The sequence below is a fragment of the Oxyura jamaicensis genome, chromosome 3 (assembly GCF_011077185.1).
Source record: "Oxyura jamaicensis isolate SHBP4307 breed ruddy duck chromosome 3, BPBGC_Ojam_1.0, whole genome shotgun sequence".
NCBI lineage: Eukaryota > Metazoa > Chordata > Aves > Anseriformes > Anatidae > Oxyura > Oxyura jamaicensis.
This window is the reverse complement of record NC_048895.1, coordinates 88699065-88722396: the sequence shown is the minus strand read 5'-3', so window position 1 is coordinate 88722396 and position 23332 is coordinate 88699065. Positions and strand designations below refer to the sequence as shown.

The following is a 23332-nucleotide window of genomic DNA, read 5'->3' as shown; positions in this document are numbered from 1 at the left end:
TTTTTTTTTTTTTTTTTTTTTTTTTTTTTTTTTTTTTTTTTTTTTTTCCGGAGAGGAGGCTAATGGATGTGTGGGAAAGAAAAGGGAAAACGACTCATGCCACTTATTTGGTTTCTTTATCTTTTACTATTTATCAGTCAGATCAGTAGAAGTTACACTAGGCAGCTTTTAACTCATTCACAGGGATCACAGCAATACATTTCAGCTCTTATGTGCTAGACCATTATCTACAAGGACTCGCATATAAAAACTATGCAATTTTTATTTCACTAAGAATTTGCTTGACACATTAATTAGCCCCTTTCACACTGCTTTACATAAGCAACTTAAATATTGTTCAAGTATAATTTGTATAATCAACTTATTTGGATCACTGAATCACAGAATCACAGAACTGTAGGGGTTGGAAGGGACCTTGAAAGATCATCGGGTCCAACCCCCCTGCCAAAGCAGGTTCCTCAGAGCAGGCTGCCCAGGTAGGTGTCCAGACAGGCCCTGAATATCTCCAGAGAAGGAGACTCCACAACGTCCCTGGGCAGCCTGTTCCAGTGCTCCGTCACCCTCACCGTGAAGAAGTTCTTTCACATGTTGGTGCAGAACTTCCTGTGCTCTATCTTGTGGCCATTGCCCCTTGTCCTATCCCCACAAACCACTGAGAAGAGGTTAGCTACATCCTTCTGTCTCCCACCCCTCAGATACTTGTACACGTTGATAAGATCCCCTCTCATTCTTCTCTTCTCCAGGCTGAACAGACCCAGGTCTCTCAGCCTTTCTTCATAGGGAAGATGCTCCAGGCCTCGTATCATCTTTGTGGCCCTCCACTGCACTCCTTCCAGGAGATCCCTGTCTTTTTTGTACTGGGGAGCCCAGAACTGGACACAATACTCCAGGGGAGGCCTGACCAGGGCAGAGTCGAGGGGGAGGATCACCTCCCTTGACCTGCTGGCCATGCTCCTTTTAATGCACGCCAGGATCCCATTGGCCCTCTTGGCCACGAGTGCACAGTGCTGGCTCATGGTCAACCTGTTGTCCACCAGGACCCCCAGGTCCTTCTCCTCAGAGCTTCTCTCCAGCAGGTCGTCCCCCAGCCTGTACTGATACTTCCGGTTGTTCCTTCCTAGGTGCAGGACTATACACTTGCTCTTATGAAATCTCATTTGGTTTCTTCCAGCCCATCTCTCCAGCCGGTCCAGGTCACGCTGAATAGCAGCACAGCCTTCTGGTGTGTCAGCCACTCCTCCCAGCTTTGTGTCGTTGGCGTACTTGCTGAGGGCAGACACTATTCCCTCATCAAGGTCGTCGATGAAGATGTTGAACGACAGATGAAGATGTTGAACAAAGATGTTGATTTGGATAGTCATAGGAAATTTGCCATTCCTATAAGTAATCATTAATCAATTCCAAAGAGATTTTACTTTACTCAGCATGTAAGAACAGTAGTTGCCTATTCTGAAATTTTCAGTAAAGCTTTTGAAAAGCTTGTCTGCAGCTGTAGCATGAAAACGGATTAAAGGTAAACGGAGATTCATTTGTAAGGGATATTAAAAGAAATCAATTAAGGGTCAAAGGAAACTCTAAATTGGTTAGACTTAACTACTTAAATAGATTTTTCTGAATCAGTAATTATTATGGAATCATCAAATGCGTATGTGTTTTTATGTTTAATTGAACAACTGTCCTATAGTTTGTACCAACGTGCATTAAATGAATATTCAAATAATTCTAAAAGCCTGGCTAGTTCACCTGTGTTCCTGCTTATAGATAGGCTAGGTTTTCTTCCATCTAAGGTATATAAACCTTAAATATTAAGCAGTAAGGTTGTGTTGCTTTTTGAATACACAAATTATATTTTACTTCCTAAATTCTTCAAATTTTAAATATAGGTGTGTAGCCTGAATGAAATTCCTTTTTTCTGCTTCTTTAGTTTTAACCTTGGAAAGAACAATTACAATTGTCATTGAAGGTACACAGGAGCCAAGATAGACTGTCCAGAAAAATGAAAGATTGCAATATATTCTACTCCGAAATAAGTTTCTCTACTAGCTCTAAATCTTCTACCACCAAAAGCCTGTGGGTGGCTTTTTTATTTCTTGTTACATCAAACCAAAGTTAACTCAGTTTCCCCAAATTAGTGAAAGCTTTGTATTTTCTTTTATTTTTTGTTTTGTGAACAATACCTAAAATATCATAGGAATTGTCATAATACAAATAAAAAAGGAAGAGAATTTTCATTATTGTAATGTGGTATTTATTAGATTTGATGTACTGTGTCTACAAGACACGTAAACTATAAGAATGATCTAGGAAGTGTCAGTGACAATACTTCTCAGAATTAAGTCTTCAATATAAACAGCTCAACCAGATGTAGTCAAATTAGAATAGAAGACTTAGAATAGAAATTATATCATTAACTGAAATATCTTTGTAGTTGATAGAATAATGGATGACGTATATGATTTATGTGGGACATTTTTATATTTAAACTTCTTTTACTCAGAATGGCACATGCAAATGTTATTTACTTTCTACTGTGATCATTTTCTTTTTTTTTTTTTAATTTCCTTTTTCTTCTCTTTTTTTTTTTTTTGTTGTTGTACATTTTACTATTTCATTCTTACTAATATTCTCATCAGTATTATTTCCAGTATTATACAACTTCCATGTGTAATAAACAAGCAAAATTCAGCGTCCCACAGTACCTGTAAATATCCTCATTGGCTAGTGTTCTCACAAATTCAGGACATAATATTTTGGTAAAGTAATCAAAAAAAAAAAGAAAAATAGTACTACTTTTGTTTTTCCAAAAATGAGAAGAAAAAGGTACTTCTGTAGTAATTGCAGACATTTGGAGCATCATTTTCTAATACAAATCTTACATAAAAAGAGCACAATGAAGTGCAAAGTGAATGACGTCATTCTGTCTAATGTATATGTATAACAATTGTAGAAGAAACTAACATTTGAGCTGCTGACGTGAGAATGACCTGGCACCTGAGTTATATACATTCTCCCTTAAAAAGGCTTATTGATTTTTTATGCTCACAACAAAGTAAACAATTTTCATATTGCAGATTAAAACTGAGTTACAGAATCACCGAATGGTTGAGGTTGGCAGGGCCCACTGTACATTGTCTGGTTGAACCCCCTGCTCAAGCAGGGACACCTACAGCAGGTTGTCCAGGACCGTGTCCAGATGACTTTTGAAGATCTTCAAGCAGGGATTCTCTCCAACCTCTCTAAGCAACCTGTACTAGTGCTCAGTCACCTGCACTGTAAGGTGCTTCCTAGTGTTTAGACACAGTTTGAGAAGAGCAAATCCACTTTTTACAATGGAAATATAGCTCGTCATGCTTCAAGATCTCTTGGAGATGAGATTTAGATTAATCTTTAATAGTATTAGCTTTCTTTTAAAACTAAAATACACCACAGTGACACTGAAGAGGTGATACTGTTCCATGTATACTCCTGGCCGTGTTATGATGGGGTGAATTAGTTGCTTCTACTTAGAGTCCAGTAAATTACCTTACAAAGGTCAGTGCCTTATATTAAATTACTAGGCACATATTATTAGAATAATTCAGAAAAGTGTCTAAAAATGGCCTAGTAATCTACATGGGTCTGTAGAGGCAGTTTTTGTAATCCACAGAGAAAGCATTTTGGCAAACCGCTTTTTATTACTGTTTTAAGTGTGCTGTGTGCACTCTCTATCTATGCAAAAAGCCCAGATCTCCAGCATGTAAAGTGCTTTCTTCTGTGAAAATAATTACAGACACTTGTTTTCTTGGTTTCTGTTTGTGAGTAGAAGAAAGTCTTGTCTGAACCATGAATGGGAATATATATCTATATAGAGAGATAATAGCTATAGATAGATGAAATAGATATAAGTATAAATATATGTTTATGTCTTGTGATTATGTTTTATGTTATTTATCACAAATATTTTGTAATCTTTGGTTCTGAGTAATGCTTAGATACCATGATGAATGTCCCTATTTAAAATGTACAGATGGGAAGAATCCAGATTCTTCTGGATCCCTCATCCTTTTTTCAGAATCCCTCATCCTTTTTTCAGTACTATGGTGGTTTTCTGTTGTACAGAGTGAAATCCACTAAATAACGTTGATTTCCCATTTCAATAAAGGGAACTGACATATGAAAGGTGGATGAAATATTAAGGCTTTACTAGCTAATTAGATAGGTAGATACTGTGCAAATAATATATATATGGTATTATACAGGCTTCGTTTAATTTTGAAAACTGTGAGTTTAATTTCATTTATGTGGAAAATAAAATAAAATTCTTATTAGATTTTAAGAACTATGGAAAAAAAAAGTCAGTTTTTACAAATGTTAATATATTCTGTATATCCACTGATTGCATGTGAAAGCAATTCATTTTATACTTCAGTAATTTGGAAACACCTGAACTCTTCTCCCACCACACAGCACCTGAAATTTCACAAGACTAAGTATCCCTTTAGGGTAGGGAATGTACTTGCCAATTTCAGCCCAGAGGGGATTGTAACTAGAATTGTAAAGCTCTGATGATAGTTTTATAACAGCAAGTCTGAAATAACCTCAAATACCACCTCACTGATGTGATTCTATAATGCATAACCACTCTAATTTGGAACTAAGAGTCAGTTATCAGGGAATACTTTTGTAGAGCTAATGTTGTTAACAACTTAATTTTTCTCATTTCTTGGTTTTGAATTACAGTTTCCTTTCAAATAAAATCCGCTGATGAGACACCTAATGGTTTTCTACTTTAATTTTGCTCTTCTGATAGCTTTTATAGTTGTCCACATTGTCTTTATGTTTAGCTCCCTGGTGTAGTCCTGGAAGTGAAATCATCACACAGATCAAAGTACAGTCTTGATATCCAAACTCTTCCAACTACATTAGCTTCATCATAAATTGATTAGGAAGAGCATTGCACAGGAAATGATTATCAACATGGCTTACATTAAGAATGGAACTACTGCTCCAAATGCGTTGTTTGTCATTTCTCTAAGTGTATGTAAACACTTGCAGCCTTGACAGTTCCTTAAAAGTGGTTTGAGTCTTGGTAGACAATGCTAGTGAGTGTTGCCATGGAGTCTATACTTATATTTCACAACAACACTAAAAATGATTTCTAGATAATACTTGAGTTATAAAACAGAAAGAAAATGAGAATGAGTAAACAAAATTCCAGACTGCCTATTATAGGATTTAATACCTCTTTCCGTATCTGTTACAGATATAATAATAATGTTTTGGGGAATTTGGGGATTTTTTTTAGGTGAAAAGATATAATTAAGAATTCAGAATGGGAATTATTCTTTCAAGGAAAAGAAATCATGTGCTGTACTGCATTATTCTCATTTGTGTAGAAACAATTAGGTCTTTTAATATGTGAATTTCTTTATTGGATCTATCTTGAAATTGTGCCTGTATAGGGAATAAAAGCTCTGCTATTGCTTCATTAGTCTAGATCTAGCAGTTATGTTTCCCAAAGCAATTTGCAGCATCCTCCTTTTACTGTCACATTTAATCATTTTAGAATTTACTTTGGAGATACAATTCCTTATGTGTGAATTTCAGGGTTTAAGCCAGTACATTCAAAAATACATGTTAAGAGAGTTAACCGGATTCTGGTTAACTTGTCTGGCTGACAAGTGATAGGATCAATGCCACATAATTAATCCATTGTAGAACTGCATAATAAACAGAAGATGACACTTTCACTGCTGGTTGATGTCCTATAAATTCCTGCTCTACTTGAAATGTATTATTAAACTGTTTTTTGTTGTTGTTGTTGTTGTTGTTGTTGTTGTTGTTGTTGTTTTAATCGATGTCCAGTTACCACTGTATAATGCTTTAAAATATGAAACACAATTTATTTAATTTTGTGACTTCTCTTACTAGTGGCTAGCATTCAGAAGCTTCCTGCTGCATCTGTTCTAACCGACATCAATTTCCCCATGAAAGGAAGAAAAGGAATGGTTGATTGGGCACGAAACTCAGAAGACAGGGTTGTTATTCCAAAAAATATATTCACCCCTATGTCAACAGGTAAAGAAGTATATCAGTACTTTAATTTTGTGTTGGCTTTAACAAGGGAATTCAGAATATTTGTCTCATAGGACTATGAGACATAAATAATATGGATTTGGTTATTTTATTCCTCTTTAAAAGAGAGACTGTACCCACAGCTTATCCCAGAGAGGGAGGATGGGGCTTAATTTCAGTATCTTGAACAAAAAGTGCTAATGAGATCCAAGACACTATACCTATGGTGGTATGAGGTGGCCTGAAGTACAGCTCTGCTGAACCTCCTGATGCTTCTCCATCCTGGAAGCCTGGGTAATTCCAAAAGATGACCTAACTTTTACTAAAAGTTAGTTACCAAAATTTTGCTCAGCATACAAATTACCCCATTTTCAGATCCAATTTACAAATGCCATTGCAATGCAGATCTGTAGCTTCAGAAAATTTACTTGCTACTCATTAAAAGCTAAAGACAATCTTTGAGGTTACTTCATTGTAAAGGTAGATGAACTAGCATGGATGTCATTCCATAGTGATGGATTTCTGAAAAAGTGATTTTCAGTGTTTAAATCTTTTGATGTATTCCTGACAGTGCTACATCTTTGTGACAGAGTTCCAGGTTATAATTCAAAATGATGATAGTTTATTTAAAATGAAATTTCCACGGGAAAGATAAATGGTATTCAGTTCTTTAGGCTGACCAAGCCCTGGGAGACAGAGTTTAAAAAACTTTTTTCCTTACTCTTTTTAGAATTAGATGAATCAACCGTATTTGTACTTGGAGCAGTGCTGTACAAAAATTTAGAACTCATTTTGCCCACTTTGAGGTAAGAAACTGCTTTACCTTAAATACTACATTAATTAATCTATTTCAGTATCATAGCTACACTACATGTCAGGATGAATGCAAACAATCAAATCAATTGTGTAAAGACAATGACAGATTTTTTTCTACAGTTATTTAATATATGTATATGTACATGTTACATAAAATATGCATATATTTTTGTTTCCTTCCTGCTTAGTCATTTGTATGATGGAAATAGTTTTTTATTAAATTGCTTTAATTTATATTTTATATATTCTGCATTAAGCTTAAATAAGGGTATGTTCCTTTCAAAGTATGCACACTGACATAAGTTAATGCTACATATAACTGCTTCAAATTGTTGTTTATCTGGTCAGTACAAGTGATCTAGCAACAGCATAATGCCTTGGTGTACTAAGCATCTCTGCACCTGTTCTGCAGAGGTCTCTACTAGTAGTTTTCCAAGTACAATTTCAGTATAAGTTGTATTCAGAAGGAACAAGAGAGTTATAGTGAGGATCAATTTTAGAAATAAGATGTCATGTACCTGTGGTTGTGAGGGCTATGCACATAGACAGGGAAATAGGAAGGTCTCTTGCTTTACTTTGTCCATTCTTTACTTGCTGACAGACAATTTGGAAATAAACATTTCCCCCTTTCTCAATTACTGGTTAAGATCATTTCATGGTTCATGATTAGTATCTTATTTCATGTGGTAGTTGGTCTTCTATTTCTTTATTTTTTACATTAAAATAAACTGGTGCATATTGTGTCACAATAGAAAGGATAATAATTAGAAAGCCACTGGATCATCTTTCCTACTCTATTTCACCAAAACTTCATAAGCTGAAACAAAGGATAGAAAAACAAAATGGGTTTTTGTCAAACTCCATTTGAAGAAAAAGACATGGCAAAAGAAAAGAAAAGAAAAAAAAAAAAATGTAAAAAAGAAATAAACCCTCCCAGTAAAGTTGCAATGTAAAGTTGCGGTGCAGTGAGGAGCTGCAATTCTGGGGATATAAATCTTTCTTAGGTAGAGCACAATGTGAATAGTGATATCTTGGCAGGACACCTGGCAGCCTGGGGAGGGCTGGAGAGAGCCTTCTATGCCTAGGGCATGGTGTAAATGACAGCTCATCCACTTCTGAAATGTCAGTAAGCACTTTCCTTTTGCTGTGCCAGTTCCTGAAATTAGCCACGAGGACAGTGATGTTTGATTTTCTGTGGTAGAAATCTCCCATATTCAGAGAAACAGAGCCAAATGGCTATCATATTTAGCCCTTTTTGTCAGACCTTAGTGACGATCTGCTAAACCTCAGAAAGAGTTGAGGTTGCCGTGTACCCTTCAAACCTTTATATTGTAAACCCCAATCTAGGATCACGCATCTTCAGCTCACAAAGACCAACAGATTTAATTTACAGAAAGCAACTGTGATCTTTTGAATGCTATATATTTGCTCATACGAACAGTTGTTAAATACATTTATTTCATCTATTAGAAAAATGAGATTTATAGGCCTTACAACATTTTCACTAGAATCAATAGCATCCCAAGTAGCAGAAGTAGTGGCAGAACAGGGACATAAAGTTACAGCTACTTAAGTGATAGACTTAAGTGATGAGACTTTGGAAATTTTCACCTCAGTTCCCAATTTGTTGCTTTTATCTGTTCTACTTTCATCTTCTTGCTGATTTCCACAGCAAAATTGACCATTTCCCTGTACAATTTAGTTCATAGAGAGGTTTTGTGAGCTTCTAAAGTAAAATGGTCTAATACTATGTGTATCTATTCATAAATGAAGTCTTTAGAAATTTAAATATGAAGATATCCCACTTGCCTACGAATATGTTCAGTATTATTTTAATCTAATTTTCAAAGGCCCAAGAAAATGAAAGAAGCACTATTACTTTCTCTTGAATAAGGAATAAATGTTGTGATCAATCAGTAATATAAAAATACCTGTATTTTTTATAAATTTTTATAATCCTAATCTGTGTTAGGATTATAGCACCTCAGTACTTCCCTCCACTTCTATTTATAGTGAAATTATACTGAAACTTCTACAGCTTACATCTCATACTTCACTGGAAAGTGTATCATGCTGGATTTCTTTGCATATGGTGATCATATTCAAAATTTGATCTCATGACCTTAAAATAGTACCTCAAATGCTGTATAGTTCCAAGCAATTCAAACCATTTCAATGTTCATTCAAGCATAAATCTGAATTAGAAAAAAGATGCAACCATGTTTAGTGCTGAATTTGTTGCACTATTTGACTCTTCAGAAAAATTGAAACCACAATGCAAGTTTTAAAGGAATCTTTATGATGGTTTGTCATTTTGCACTCATTCAGAAACATGAATGAGGTGTAAGTTTCCATACAACCCATATGCACATGCCTGGGTTTGGAAAATTTTTATTGCTCTTTGCTTATGTTTTGAAATGAAAAGCTATAATCTGACATTTATTATTATTTATACTAATCTTATTTAATAATAATAAACATAATTTCATAACCATTAATGCTGAACATAGTGAAATGCTTCACTGCAGTGGCATTATGTATGAGGCAAATACTGTAAACTTTGAAGGGAGGTAACTTCTAGTTTTTATATGATATGTAAAAGTATGGTAGCTATACACAATGTGAAAATTAAAAACAAACACAAAAACATTTTGGAGAAGTATCTCGTGATATTGCTCTAAATAAAACGATACTTAATTTGTTAATGGTGGGAATAAAGATAAACAAAACAATGAACAAAGGTAAATTAAATAATATGGGCTTGTGTTTGAGTTCAAGGGCCATTTACACCTTGATAATGTGATAAAAGAGGTGATTTCTACTGGCCACAGTTGAAAATCCAGAAAGCTTTATCGTTTCCCATGGGACTTTAGTTTCAGTTTTTGCTGAATTTAGGGTGGAAGTAAAATAAATGTTTAATTATATGAAACCCATTTATTGTGGTTTTCAAAAGAACAGAGGTGACACATTCCCATACATTTATTAATAACAGCACTACAAAGCTAGAAAGCTTCTTCATTACCAGAAGGAACATTTTTGCTTAAAACAAAACAAAACAAAAGAAAACAACAGCAACAAAACCTCTCAGAATATTACCATGTATCTTTAGGGGAAAGCTTTCAAAGCACCTCATCATAGAGTCCCCATCTGGTACATCACAGGTGTTCTGTGAATAAAATGAGGATTTCTTTATCTAAGACTGACTATATGATATATTTCATAACCTCAAAAATTAACTGTTTTAGCGCATGGACTTAATTTTTCTTGTTTTTTTTTTTAGCATAGAGTCTATTAACAATAAGTAACACACAGTGTGAGATGAGAACTTGGCAATTATATTAATCTAAAACTTTCTGAAAAAGAGGAATTAATTGAACTGGTATGTGAGTATTCAAAGAATTTGTCAGGAGTATTTAACACAAAATGCTAAGGAAGAGAAAGAAAAAAATACTTTTTTATTAAAAAAAATATATATCCCTCCTTAGAAAGATAGAATAATTATTTTCTTTCCATGCACAAGTAACTAACTATATCTGATTCTATTCCCCAATATACTTTTCTGTATTGCTCTCTTCTTGTAATGTCATATAGATATTTTCTTAATATTGAAATATTTAATATTTTGAGCACTATAGACTGCCTATTATTTCCCTATCTCTTGCATCCTTGAACATGTAAATAATATTGTTAGATTCAAAGATTCTCAGTACAATACTCATTTAAAAATGTTATAATTATTCACTCTGAAGGAATTCACAGCATATTGACCTATAGTAGGATAGTTTTTAACTTTTCCTTCAACAAATAACATCAAATAAATTATCAGTGATTTTGCTGTATTAAACTTTTTTTACCTGCCATTTATACAACAACTTTATTTTTCCTACTATAATTAACTGAAATGTTCTCTTTCTCCACATGAAACATCATTCCTAACCCTCTTCTTCGGATGCTGTAGAGCCAAGAAAGCCCTTAATCTTCCCTAGGTCAGCCAATGTGCTTTGTTAGACTGATGATGGAGTACCTCAAACAGTATATTACTTTGTAGCATTGCTGCTATAGCATCTGTAATTTTTCTGTAATATTTACAATAGTCACAAATTGAACTAAAATTTTCTTCATGTTTTCTTGAAACAGGAACATGCTTTATATGTAAGTTCATTTTTTCTTAAGCAATGTAGAGTCATTCTTAAAAGAAATCAAAATCTGAATTTCATTTCACATATAATCAATATGTATACCCTGATATATATCTAAAATAAACAAACAAAATCAAACAAATGAACAAAAAACACTCAGAATATATACCCTGTCAGAAAAACAGCTATCTAAAATAACTCTATTTTATTAATATTGTTATTAATTCAGATCTGGAAACAAAAAAAAAAAAGAGTGGCTCTGGAAATTCTTCACAAGTGCACAAGTGTTTACTTAAGCAAATTTTGTTATCTTGAATAAGAAGAAGAAGGAGAGGAAGGAAGGAAGGAGAGGAAGGAAGGAAGGAGAGGAAGGAGAGGAAGGAGGAGAATAAGAAAGGATATAAGAATATTGATAATACATTATAATTGAATCAAAACTACCTGGTTTCTTCTTTCATAACATCTTCCTCTAGATATGTTTTTTTTTGTGAGGTTTTATTCTTCTTTCTGTGTGATCGGAGAAAGTATGTCTGTGTTGAAAACAGCACTATATACAAAAGAAATATCATAAGGAACACCAGAAACAGTCAGTCTGAAGAAGCAAGGATCCAAAACATGAAAATTATGTCATGTCGATATGCCTGTACTAACATAACCTTGACAATACTAATTATTAGCAATATTAAGCTAAGTCTTCCATGTTTATATGTTTGTTTGTTTTTTCCCCCCCAGGAATTTTACAGTTGTTAATTCAAAAATCATCGTTGTTACTATACGACCTGAGCCTAAAACTACGGATTCTTTCCTAGAGATAGAACTAGCGCACCTGTCTAATGTAAGTACAAAGACACACTCTTCCAGGAGGATGTATCAGGTCATGTGAGAGAAAGAAGCACATCATAAAACCCAGTAAAACTAATAAATTCAAGCCCGGGAATAGTCTAATGTATTTTGAAGAGAAAATACATTTGTTTCATGCATGTGTATATGCAAAAGAAAATTAATTTTTGTTCTTTGGGTTTTGAGGTCTTCATTTAAACAGTAATTTGTAAGAAAGCTCTTAATTAACTGCTTTGATGGTTAAACTGAAAATGTAGTATTGTGCTGAATGTTTAATCTTTTGTTCCCTGCATAGTCCATAGAGCTATGTAGTGCTTCAGGACTTTTGTCATTTTCTTTCATTATTTTGTACTTAAAAGCCAGTTGGTACCTACCCTGTTGTAGCAGATTAAAAACAAAACAAAACAAAAGGTCCTGTTCCAACTTAAGTTGTCTCTTATGAATGTATGAGATTTTGTGCAATTATTTTTAATTCAGTACTTTTTGTCCTTTAGTTTCATGTTTAAAATATTTTAAAACTGAAAAGGCATTCTATGTCTAACTACATATAAAATATATACATGTAATAATAATAGTTTCTCTATTTGCTGTCAGCAATCCCCCTGCAGCCAGAGGGAGAATAAAATATATATTTTGCATTAAAAAAATTGTCATGTATGTTATTGGGGAAAGTATGTTATATAATAAAGATAGGAGCATTTTATATGAAGGCATAGCAAATAAACTGTTTATATCACTGACATAGAGTTTACTTTAAATAACATGATCAACTTACAGTTCAAAGACAGTTACTAGAACTTTATTACATGATATTGCTTTGCGAAGGACTGTAAAGCTATGATCTTTTGTTATGAACAGTTGCCCAAGGCCTTACATAGTTTCAGTCTGTAGCAAATTTGGACTAATGTCTCTGGACAAAGGTATGATGAAATCTCTTTGAACTCTAGATCTTTAATTACATTTTACTCCAGAGTAGGAGACAGACTGTTTTGCCATTAATGCTAAATATGACCCACCATTCAGTTCCCAGAAAAATATATATATATATTACAAAGAGCATCTCAGTGAAATTTATTGTAGTCTGCAAGCAGTAAATAAAAAAGGAATAGAGTCAAACGTAAGCTGATCTGACTCCTACCTATAGTACCTCTCAGTACGATTAGAATTTTATTGATGACAGCTTTTTTTTTTTTTTTTTTTTATGGTTCTCTGCTTGTGTTTAAGATATTTAAGAGAGGTTTTTTTTTTCTTTTTCTTTTTTTTTATTTTCTGAACCTAAGTTACATCATCTATATTAAAATAAAATCTCAGTCTCTAATATTACTTTTGTACCTATCAGAAAAAGAAAATTACAGTAAAACTGAAATAGGTATACTCCAAAGTAGATCACAAATTAATCCTATATAAAGACACTTTTGAAATAAAATATTTGATCTTAAAAGATCATTACTGAGAAGAGTTTAAGGTATTTCTCAATTGTAGATTTTAATTTCTACTATTTTTACAATGATTGTGGAGCTAGCACATGGAGGTTTAGATAGGGAATATTGGAACATGACTTCTCTAGTGTGAAATTGGGAAAACTACTCAGAAAAGTGAAGAATAGCAGGTAGGAAAAAAATAAGATTGTAGTTATTTTGGTCACTTATGCTAGATAAGAAATAAATTCAAACTAAACAGATAAGCAAACAAACAAAAAACAATGCTAGTAAGCTGCATGTCAGCATGAACATACTGCTAAGTCCAACACAAGCTATTGAAACATGCACTACGCAAGAAAGGCTAGAGTAAACAGAAGCTGAACCACTGTCCCCATGAGCTGAAATTCTGGAGAATTCTTAAAGAGTGATAGGTTGTTTTTGTTTGTTTGTTTTATTTTGTTTTTAATCCCTTTGAATAAGCTATAGAGCAAGCTTTTGCCAAGTTTCAAAATCATGGAAATGAGATGAAACTTCATTGTTACAAAAGGTCAGTTTAGTGACACCTTGCTTTGTCAACCTTTTGATAAGAGAAAACTAATGAGTATTGTATTAGCTCATGTCTTGACAACACAAAACCAAAATAACCTTGAAAATGTATATCAGAGCCAATTCTTTTGACCTTTTGTTTCTGTTCTTGTCCTATAATTTAATCCAGAGAAGCATCAAGTATTTGGAACAAATTCTTATTCCTTAGATGTGCATGGTGCATTTATGTGCAATCTTGATCCACATAGCAGTTAGACAGGCAGATACACTGACAAAATACTGGTCTAGAAAGTCTGAGAAGGGAAACCAGTTTTACAATTTTAGATACTTTAAATGTTTAGTGACTTTTCTGTTCAAGGCGTAACCTCCATGATGGGACTTTGGTTTTTAAAAAATGAGGCTGTATATACATAGAAACATTTTTTTGTAGGTTTGGGTGTTTGTCACCATTTGTTAGCTGAAAACAAGAGTTTATTTAATTAAAACATCACAATGGAACAAGCTTTGAATGTCACATAGCAAAATTAAAATAAAACTATTATTACTGTATTCTTAGATTTTGAACATTATATATTAATGACTGAATAATCATGATGTCAATTAAATAGACTAATTATTAAACAGAAAATAAATACTGATATTTTCTTTATCTGCTTTTTTTGAATGTCTTTTATTATTATTATTTTTGGTCTTTTCAAGCCTTTGTTCTTGAAATGCTTTTCACTGTAAAATAGTTTGTTTTCAAATGAATTTAATGACTAATTTTTAAGCAACCCCTAGAGAGTGCCTATATAGGTGTATACCCACACATGAATTCATCCACCTCCCCTTCCACTGACTAAATTACATTGATAAGAGATTATGAAATAAGTTGAACACAGTTACTTAATAAGAGTTAATATCTTTAATTCAAATTTGCATTCAAACATTAATTTATTCAAAATTTATCATCATAGCTTTGTTTTATAACAAAATTAGCCAGTATATTAATAGAAAGAGAGTATTATTTTGAGGGAAGAAGTGTAAATCATAATTCCATGTGCTAATTAGAATATAGCATGATATTAGGTTTAGCAGATAAATTAAAATAGTTGAACATAGTGAGAAAGTGAGTTGCAATGCATTATTTAGCAAAAATTATTGTTCTCTACATATGAATGTGATGATGTTCTCCAAATATGAATGTGATCACATTTCTCCAGTAGTTTGATCAAAGAGATCCTGAAGTCATCTTTTAAAAAACTGCACAATTCAAACAAAAGCTCTATTTGCTCCAGATAGAATATGAACTCTCGAGTTCTGCCAGCACTGAATTTTACTCCAGGAACTCTAAAGTAACAAGCCAGCAGTAGCATAGAACATCAAGTTTTCAATAAAACTGAAAACCCTGGCTACAAAACACTGTTGGCATTGTGCTGCATAGCTCTCAAAGTTGCCAATCACTTCTCAAAAGTTCAGTTTTATATGCCAGGCAGAAATATATATGCATACACACTTGCATACATATGTCTATTTTTGATATATCCAAGTCCTGTTCTGAAGTGTATAAATCAATACTGCAGCAGTCATAAACAGAGTAGCTGGTTCCTTAGCTTCAGCTAAGTAATTAACTGGCAAGAGCTGTGATGAAAGATCACTGCCTTAGCAGAAAAGCATGGCTGGTGGAGGTAGCTCAAAAACAGAGGTATGAGACATTGCCAGGAAGCCAGACCCAGAAGAAGCATGTAAAAGAAAGTAGCAGATTAAGGATGAAGAAAATAAAAAGACAGGCTCTTTGTGGTCCTTGCAGTGCTTGCAGGACATTTGATCAGGGTATCAAGAAAGGAAGAAGTTCTGAGAGGCTGTTTTGCCCTTGCAAACTTCCAAATGTATTGACAGCAGCAAAGTTTGCATTTTGTTATGTAATGACATTTCCCTCTGTTTTTGAGATGTTTTCATAATGGACTTCCCTTTTGCTCTCATTTTTTTTTTCTGAAAGTATTTTTGTATTATTTATACATACACTTACCTAGCATAAACTATATGATTCCTGCTGCTGGGCCTCAGGCCTCACTTTTCAAATATGCAGTTTATTATTACTATAGTTTAGTTATAATAGCATTTGTAAAAATATACTTATATCTATATCAAATTGCAAATATTACAAATGATACTCATGATACAAATTAATGATCTTAATAAAATAAATAAATAAATGAAATAAAATAAATATAATTTTGTGGGTTTTAGCTAGTTAAGAACTTCTAACTCAAGTTGAGTTTTGATAAAGGAAGATTTACAGAATTAAGGACAAAACTTGAACTTTAATTTTATCTCAACTCTTCATAGGCAGCAAAATAAACATTAGTAATAATAAAGGCAATTCAGTTACCTAAAACATTTACCCAGAGCTTAATGATGTGTAATAAACCTATAATCTCATCCTGTTCTACATCAATTCAAAAATCTATGACTGACTTCAAAAGGATTTGTACTGGTATTCCAGTGAAGAAAGTTCAAGGAAAAAAAAAAAAAGTTTGAGAAAAAGGGTTTGAGCAAAATGCTTTGGTGATTTAGGCCCCAAGTGACAAATGAACTTGGGTATTGAATGTGAAGCCCCAGGCTCTAGACATATTGCCCAATATTTGTTTAGTACTTTTGATGTCATTACTGTTTCAAAATCCATATCCCCCAGAGACCTAAAGTTCTGAGTCTAAACACAGCAATGATCATTCAAGTTGTCTTTTAACAGGTTAATTCTCATCTCATATTTCAGTTCAACTGGGATATACCAAATGGACAACTTTATGCTTACCTTACCTAAGAGACAATATAACAGATATTCTGAGGTTCAAGTGCTTTTTAAAACTCCAAAAGAATTAATCTTTCACAATTCCAGTGACATCAATTCATCAGAACAGAAGTGTGATCTTGCAGGAGATCTAAATAAATGTTTAGGTCAAATATGTTTTCTTGTATACCAGTAATTAATGGGTTTGTTTGTTTGCTTTTCAGGGCACATTGAATCCGTACTGTGTGCTGTGGGACGATTCAAGAACGTAAGTGACAGATGTTTGCTTATATTACTATGGCTCAAATATTATATAATGCCTAGCAATATTTAAGTACACAATCACTAAAGAGGTTTGGATGAGAGCAGGGAAAATGAACCTTTTGCAGATTGAAAGTATTCGATTCTCCTGTCATATGGCTTCCTTTCTGCAGCTATGGAAATTGAAGTAATACAATATCTCACCAGAAACAGATTACTCACATAGTAATTTCAATCTGCCCTTTCAAGGTTAAAATGAGGATGTTTGAGTGAGAACCACGGGTCTGTGCTATGGTAGTTGCTGAGCAACAGGCAAGTGGGTAACTGATCAGACAGGTATATAAAGAATGTTCACATTTCTGTTACTACAGGGAGAAATACCATTTTCAAGTGTGATACCCACAGCAATCTTCATTTTAGTTGGTGCAAATTTAAATTTTTCATTTAATAAAATATCTGGTATACTAAATAATGAAAGCTTCCTAGTAGTCTTCTGCTACTTTTTTTTAGTGTGTGCCTCTTTTGTAGAAAAACAGAAAACATTACTATAAAGTAGTAGAGCAGTAAAATCAGTGTAGTTTAGGGAAAAAAAAAATCCAAGTTTACACAATTGTAGTTTCCTGCATTATTCTTTCACTGCAAATTAACATTAAAGGCAAGGTGAACTTTGCCTAAACACATATTAAGTGTTTCATAATTGGATACTTATGTGATTGCCATAATATTTTTTTTAAAAATAATGTTGTTTTTCTTGCCCAGGTATATTATGTATGTCTCATTCTACAGAACTTTCTACATTGTTAGAAGTTGTATGCCTGTTTAAATCAGTACACTGATGACTAGCCAACAATGCGATAGTACAGAAATAAGAAACTTTGGACATGAAAATAATTTAAAATACAAGTAGTACTATGGTCTATGGTCTATGACAATAAGAAAGAATCATAACACAGTTATTTACCAGCAATATCGTAATGTTCCACTTCTGTATGTTAAGAAAAAAAAAAAAAAAAAAAAATTTGAACATGTTCTTTGTTTCCTCTCTACAATGTTTTGATTTCACAGAGCTTTATTTATTTATTTATTTATTTTTACATATGTTGCTAAATAGACTGTGTATTTAGAGCACATGCTTCAGTTTCACTGCTCCACTACAAAATATTAAAGGCATTATTTCCATGGGATTAGATTCTGGGAAAAAAAAAAGAAAAAAAAAAAAAGAAAAAAAAAAAGTTGTGTATTTAGAAATTTAGTATATGATTAAAAGATTACATGGAGGAATTTGGGATGAATGTGTGGAACAACCACAAACAAATGCTTTGTTTTCAGATCTTGCCATTTGTTTTGCATTAATTGTCTTATTATTGTTTATAGAGATGTTTAATACTACACATATGTACTGTTTTCAATATGCTTCAGAACCTGAAAAAGAAAATTAAACATCTCAAATTTACATAAAGTAGTCAGATTTTAAGAGAGACGCTTATGCTTTTTTATGTTGAATTCTTCACTCAGAAGGTGGTGAGGCCCTTGCACAGGTTGACCAGAAAAGTTATGGATGCCCCATTCCAGGAGGTGTTGAAGGCCAGGTTGTTTGGGGCTTTGAGCAACGTGATCTAGTGGGAGGTGTCCCTGCACAATGGGGAAGGTTATTTTTTCTAGTCATATTATTTAATAGTAGCTATTGAAGATGTTCAAATATTTCATGTATTAAAGGTATTCTTGGAGATGTATCTGTTTTGAAAAGTAACGAGAGCCATCAAATATTCACAATAAGACATGATGTATCAGTAAGTTCTGACTGGACACCACTGGCATATGTTTTACACATGCATATGTGTTATTTTATGAGCATACCTGAGCAAATAGCAAGACCAAAATTCTACTTTTTTTTTCCATCTCTTAGTAAAAGGTTCATAATGTTAGCCATCAGGGCATTAGATGATTCATAATTTTATTTTTGTAAATTTTATTGTTGTTGTTTGTGGTGGTTTTACAGTGCTAGGCAACTGAACACCAAAACTGCTCTGTCACTCCCCCTCCTCAGATGAGGAAGGGAAGAAGTAAAGGAAAGAACAACTCACGGGTTGAGATAAGAGTAATTTAATTAAAGAGAAAAAAAAATATTAAGGAAATATTATTATTAATTAAACAATTCAACTAAAGGGAAAAAAGGGAAAGGGGAAGAGGGAGGAGGAAAGGGAATAACAAAACAAAACAAGTAAAGGCTATGTGGACGTGCAGAGGAAATAAATGACTCTCTACTTCCCACAAATGAGCAATGCTTGACCACGTCCTTGAAGCAGGGCCTCAACGCACGTAGCCGGTGTTCGGGAGGACAGACGATTTCTCAACAAGAGCCCACCCCTTCCCTCTTCTTCCTTTTTCCACCTTTTATTGCTGAGTGTGACATCATATGGTATGGAATATCCCTTTGGTTGGTCTAGGTCAGCTGCCCTGCTGATGTTTCTTTCTCTCTTTTTTGCCCACCCCCTAGGAGGGTTAGAGAAAGTCCTGATGCTGTGCCAGCACTTCTCAGCAGCAGACACAACACTGGAGTGATACCACTGCTGTTGTAGCTACAAGTGCAGAGCGCAGCACTGTATGGGCTGCTGCAGGGAAAGTTAACATCCCAGCCAGACCCAGTACATTGTTCTGTAATATTGTACTTGTATTTACTCCAGAAAATTTCAGAATATTTATTTTGCCACCATGAATTTTAAATTGCCCTGAATGCTCCATAATGTTGAACAGGTTCCTATCATTCAGGAATCTTAAAAAGCAAATATGCAGAGGACTATACATCTAGCCTTGTGGCTTCTTTTGCTCTTATTTTTTCCACTTTTTTCGAAAGCCTCAGGAATTATCCAATCTCAACAGCAGGCAACTGGATTTGATGGATTAATAGCATGATGGCTATTAATCCATGTTGCAAATCCCACAGATCTGTACTGTGCTTGCACCCTTCCAAACCAAGTGATTTTTGCATAATCAGAATTTGACAAACATTTTGGAAATAACCCAACAACAACAATAACAACAACATCAAAAAGTAGTCTATTTTTAGTTGAAGGTACTTAACTAATCAGTAACTATGTTTTTTTTTGTTTGTTGTTTTTGTTTTTTTTTGTTGTTGTTGTTTTTTGTTTTTTGTTTTTATTAAATACTTTTCAGATGAAAATTATATTTGCTTTCTTGGCAAATGGTTTTTACCACTTTTTTAACCTGTATGTCTTTATCTGCACAATCTGCAAGCCTGAACATGAGCCAGCAGTGTGTTCAGGTGGCCACGAAGGCCAACAGCATCCTGGCTTGTATCAGGAACAGTGCAGCCAACAGGAGCAGGGAGGTGATCGTCCCCTTGTATCCTGCTCTGCTGAGTCTGCACCTCAAGTACTGTGTTCAGCTTTGGGCCCCTTGGTACAAGGTGGAGATCGAGGCCCTGGAGCAAGTCCAGAGAAGGGCTACGAAGCTGGTGAAGGGCCTGAAGAACAAGTCCTATGAGGAGTGGCCGAGGGAACTGGGGTTGTTTAGTCTGGAGAAGAGGAGGCTCAGGAGAGATACTATTGCTCTATACAGCTACCTGAAAAGAAATTGTGGGGAGCTGGGGGTTGGCCTCTTCTTGCAGATAACTAGTGATAGGACTAGAAGGAATGGTTTCAAGTTATGCCAGGAGAGATTTAGGCTGGAAATGAGGAGACATTTCTTCTCAGAAAGAGTAGTCAGGCATTGGAATGGGTTGCTCAGGGAAGTGGTGGAGTCACCGTACCTGGGGGTGTTCAAGGAAAGATGATGATCTGTAATGATTCTATGATTCTATTATTTGTTAGTTCAATTCTTCTCCAACAGCAAGGGAAGTTTTGTGTACCTGAGGTTTGGTCATGCTTCACAGGAGATTGGTTAGTGATTAACAGTTCCTTATTATCCACCCTTGAATAGAGTTCTGGATCTGTGAGCTTTTGGTCACACCATATCTTCAAACCTATTCTACTGACATTGCTGTCTTTGACTATGTGGTCACCTCAACTTTGGCAAAATCAGTGTTAGTCCATTCTTTTTATGAAATTAAGTGATTTTGCCCTGATATGATATTTTATAAGATTTTCCACTTATTAATCTTGTGCCCTGTCCACAGGCAGCTAGACAAATATGTGTACAACACTGATACTGGGCAATTAAGGAATGCATCTTATGTCATGTGTTATAAAGAATAATTTCAAATCTAGTAATTCATTGTGTTGCTTCAGTTTATTCTCCCCGGATGTATAACGCTGTTCTGTCTGTGTTGATTGCAACCAGTCTGTTTGTGAGGCCTTGTGTTTTCTCTAGTATTGCACCTTCCATGTGTGAAGCTAGCTTTCAGTGCTATGAAAGCTTTCAGTGCTATGAAAGGTGGTGTGTTTGTGGTTTTATTTTGTTTTTCCATGGAAATCTGAGTGATATTTCTTCCATTCATTTCAGACAATGTCCTTCTACGTGTCGTCCTTTAATAAAGCCGTAAGATACTGAATGCTTTTCCTTTCAGTGCATGGGACAAATATGTGGGATATTAGTAACTGACATTCAGAGGAGAAAAAAAGAATTATTTCCTTAAACCAAGAAAAAAAATCAAGAAAGAATTGTACCTTTTGTGGTTTGTGTTGTCTGGCATGAAACCTGTCTGGCATCCCTGTGGTCAGGAACTGCTTATGATAAATTCATTCCAGTCTGTCAGACCACAAAGAGAAAGAAAAGAAGTTGGACAGGTACGAGGGCTGTACTTTTGGTTTTATCTTAAAAACAAAGTTCTGAAAGTTTTTCTCCTTTTCCTCCTACCTCTTTGGAAAAGAAAAGAAGGGAGAAGGAGACAGCAGAGAGAGTCACAAACAGCCAGGAACCCAATGGTTTGGGGCCTCCTCAGGGACCAGCCTTTCAGTTCTTTACAGAAGTTCCTTGAGGAGTTTGAATCACAGTTTTCAGCCTCACAGGAGCAGCCCATGCCCCCTGAGCTGTTGGTTCCTCTGTAGTGTGTTACTCACAGCTTCTTTTGCTGGAACTCTGCCATGTTGTTTAGGAAAACATTCATGGGCTGGGGACCTCAGTACCAGCACCTCTATATTTAATTTTACCACTCTTCCCATGTGTTTGTCACCACACTGCACCTAAAGCTTTGCCATATCACTGTCAGTGTTCTTTTCCTAGTGTTTTATTTCCTGTAAGTCTGGGCAAGGCTGTGTAAACCCATGGGTTCAAAGAATCCTTATATGCATACATAAATTTCCATTTTAATAATGCCATTTTTCTTGTAGTTTTGTAGGCTGTATGAATAGCTCTCTTGAATGCCTTCTGTGATGCATGAATCTGTGACTGTAACATATGAAGCCCTAGGACCTATGAAAGTTTGGCCTGGTAAAGTTAGTCATTTGTCTTAGTGGATCCAGCCTCTGGATTCAAGACCCAGGGTGCAGAATTCCCAACAAAGTAAGAAGCTGGAAGCTTGATGCCACAGTACTGAGCACCACAAACATCACACACAACACTCAGCTAGCACCATGTGCTGTGGGGGAGTGGAAGGTGGAGTGGGCTCATGGGTCACTAGAATGAGGTGACATCGCATGTGGGAGTTTCAATAACCCGTTACCAAAACAATGCAGTTGTGTTTTTGTTTTTGTTTTTGTTTTAAAAGCGTGTTAGGCATAATGCGGGCACATGTGCTCTCTGTAGGAAAGTATCAGTTGTTGCTGTTGCACTCCACAGCTGTATGTGGTGCAACATAACATCTCATAGCACTGAGTAAATAAAGGGCTTTATGGATTCTGGGGCTCTTTTCTGCCAGTTGCTGCAGAAGGATGTTATCACAGTATGACAGCCTTTTATTTGTCCATATGTGTGCTTATAGCAGTTTGTGCCTGCTGAATATACAGTTGGCAGTAATACAATGCAATTAGCTGAAAATTTTAATACTACAAGGATTTTGAACTCGTTCAATCTTAGTTTATGGACAGTGGAAGGTCTAGTCTACCTTTTTTTCCCCCATTGCCATAGAAATTTACAGTGATGGTAGTTTACATTTTCTACCTTGAAGTGATGTGAAACCACAAATACAAATGTGTGAAATTATAGATTCTATAAATTCATATAAAATTAGGAATTCACTCCAGAATTATAACATCCCTCCTTAATAAGAGAGTTAAATATATATGTATATATATATATATATATTAATTATCCCCTAAAGCTTTTTCATCATTTTCTCCCATCGTCCCTGGATAGATTTTGTTACCATTGTGGAGAAATGATCCACAAAGGAATTGTTCAATGCAAATATAGAAGAGTTTACCAGTTAATTGTGATTTTCTCACAGATTTGCTTGTAGGGCAGAATGTGGCTCAGTTGTAACACAAGCTTGCATGCATACTGAAAAAATAAATTTTGCATATAGTAGTCTCATGATAAAATTGACAGGGAAAACAAATCTCCTTTGTCCCCCTTCTCTCCACTATGTT

General features: G+C 34.6%; 1 protein-coding gene across 6 annotated transcripts in view; it reads left to right on the top strand.

Moving 5' to 3' along the window:
• Positions 1–23332, top strand: part of ADGRB3 (adhesion G protein-coupled receptor B3) — a 467103-nt gene that overhangs the window by 269963 nt on the left and 173808 nt on the right. For all 6 annotated transcript variants that reach the window (XM_035322903.1, XM_035322904.1, XM_035322905.1 and 3 more), the window contains 4 exons: positions 5911–6057; positions 6785–6860; positions 11742–11844; positions 16811–16854. In XM_035322903.1, coding sequence (XP_035178794.1) covers positions 5911–6057; positions 6785–6860; positions 11742–11844; positions 16811–16854 — 370 coding nt within the window. The remainder of the gene's footprint in view (positions 1–5910; positions 6058–6784; positions 6861–11741; positions 11845–16810; positions 16855–23332) is intronic.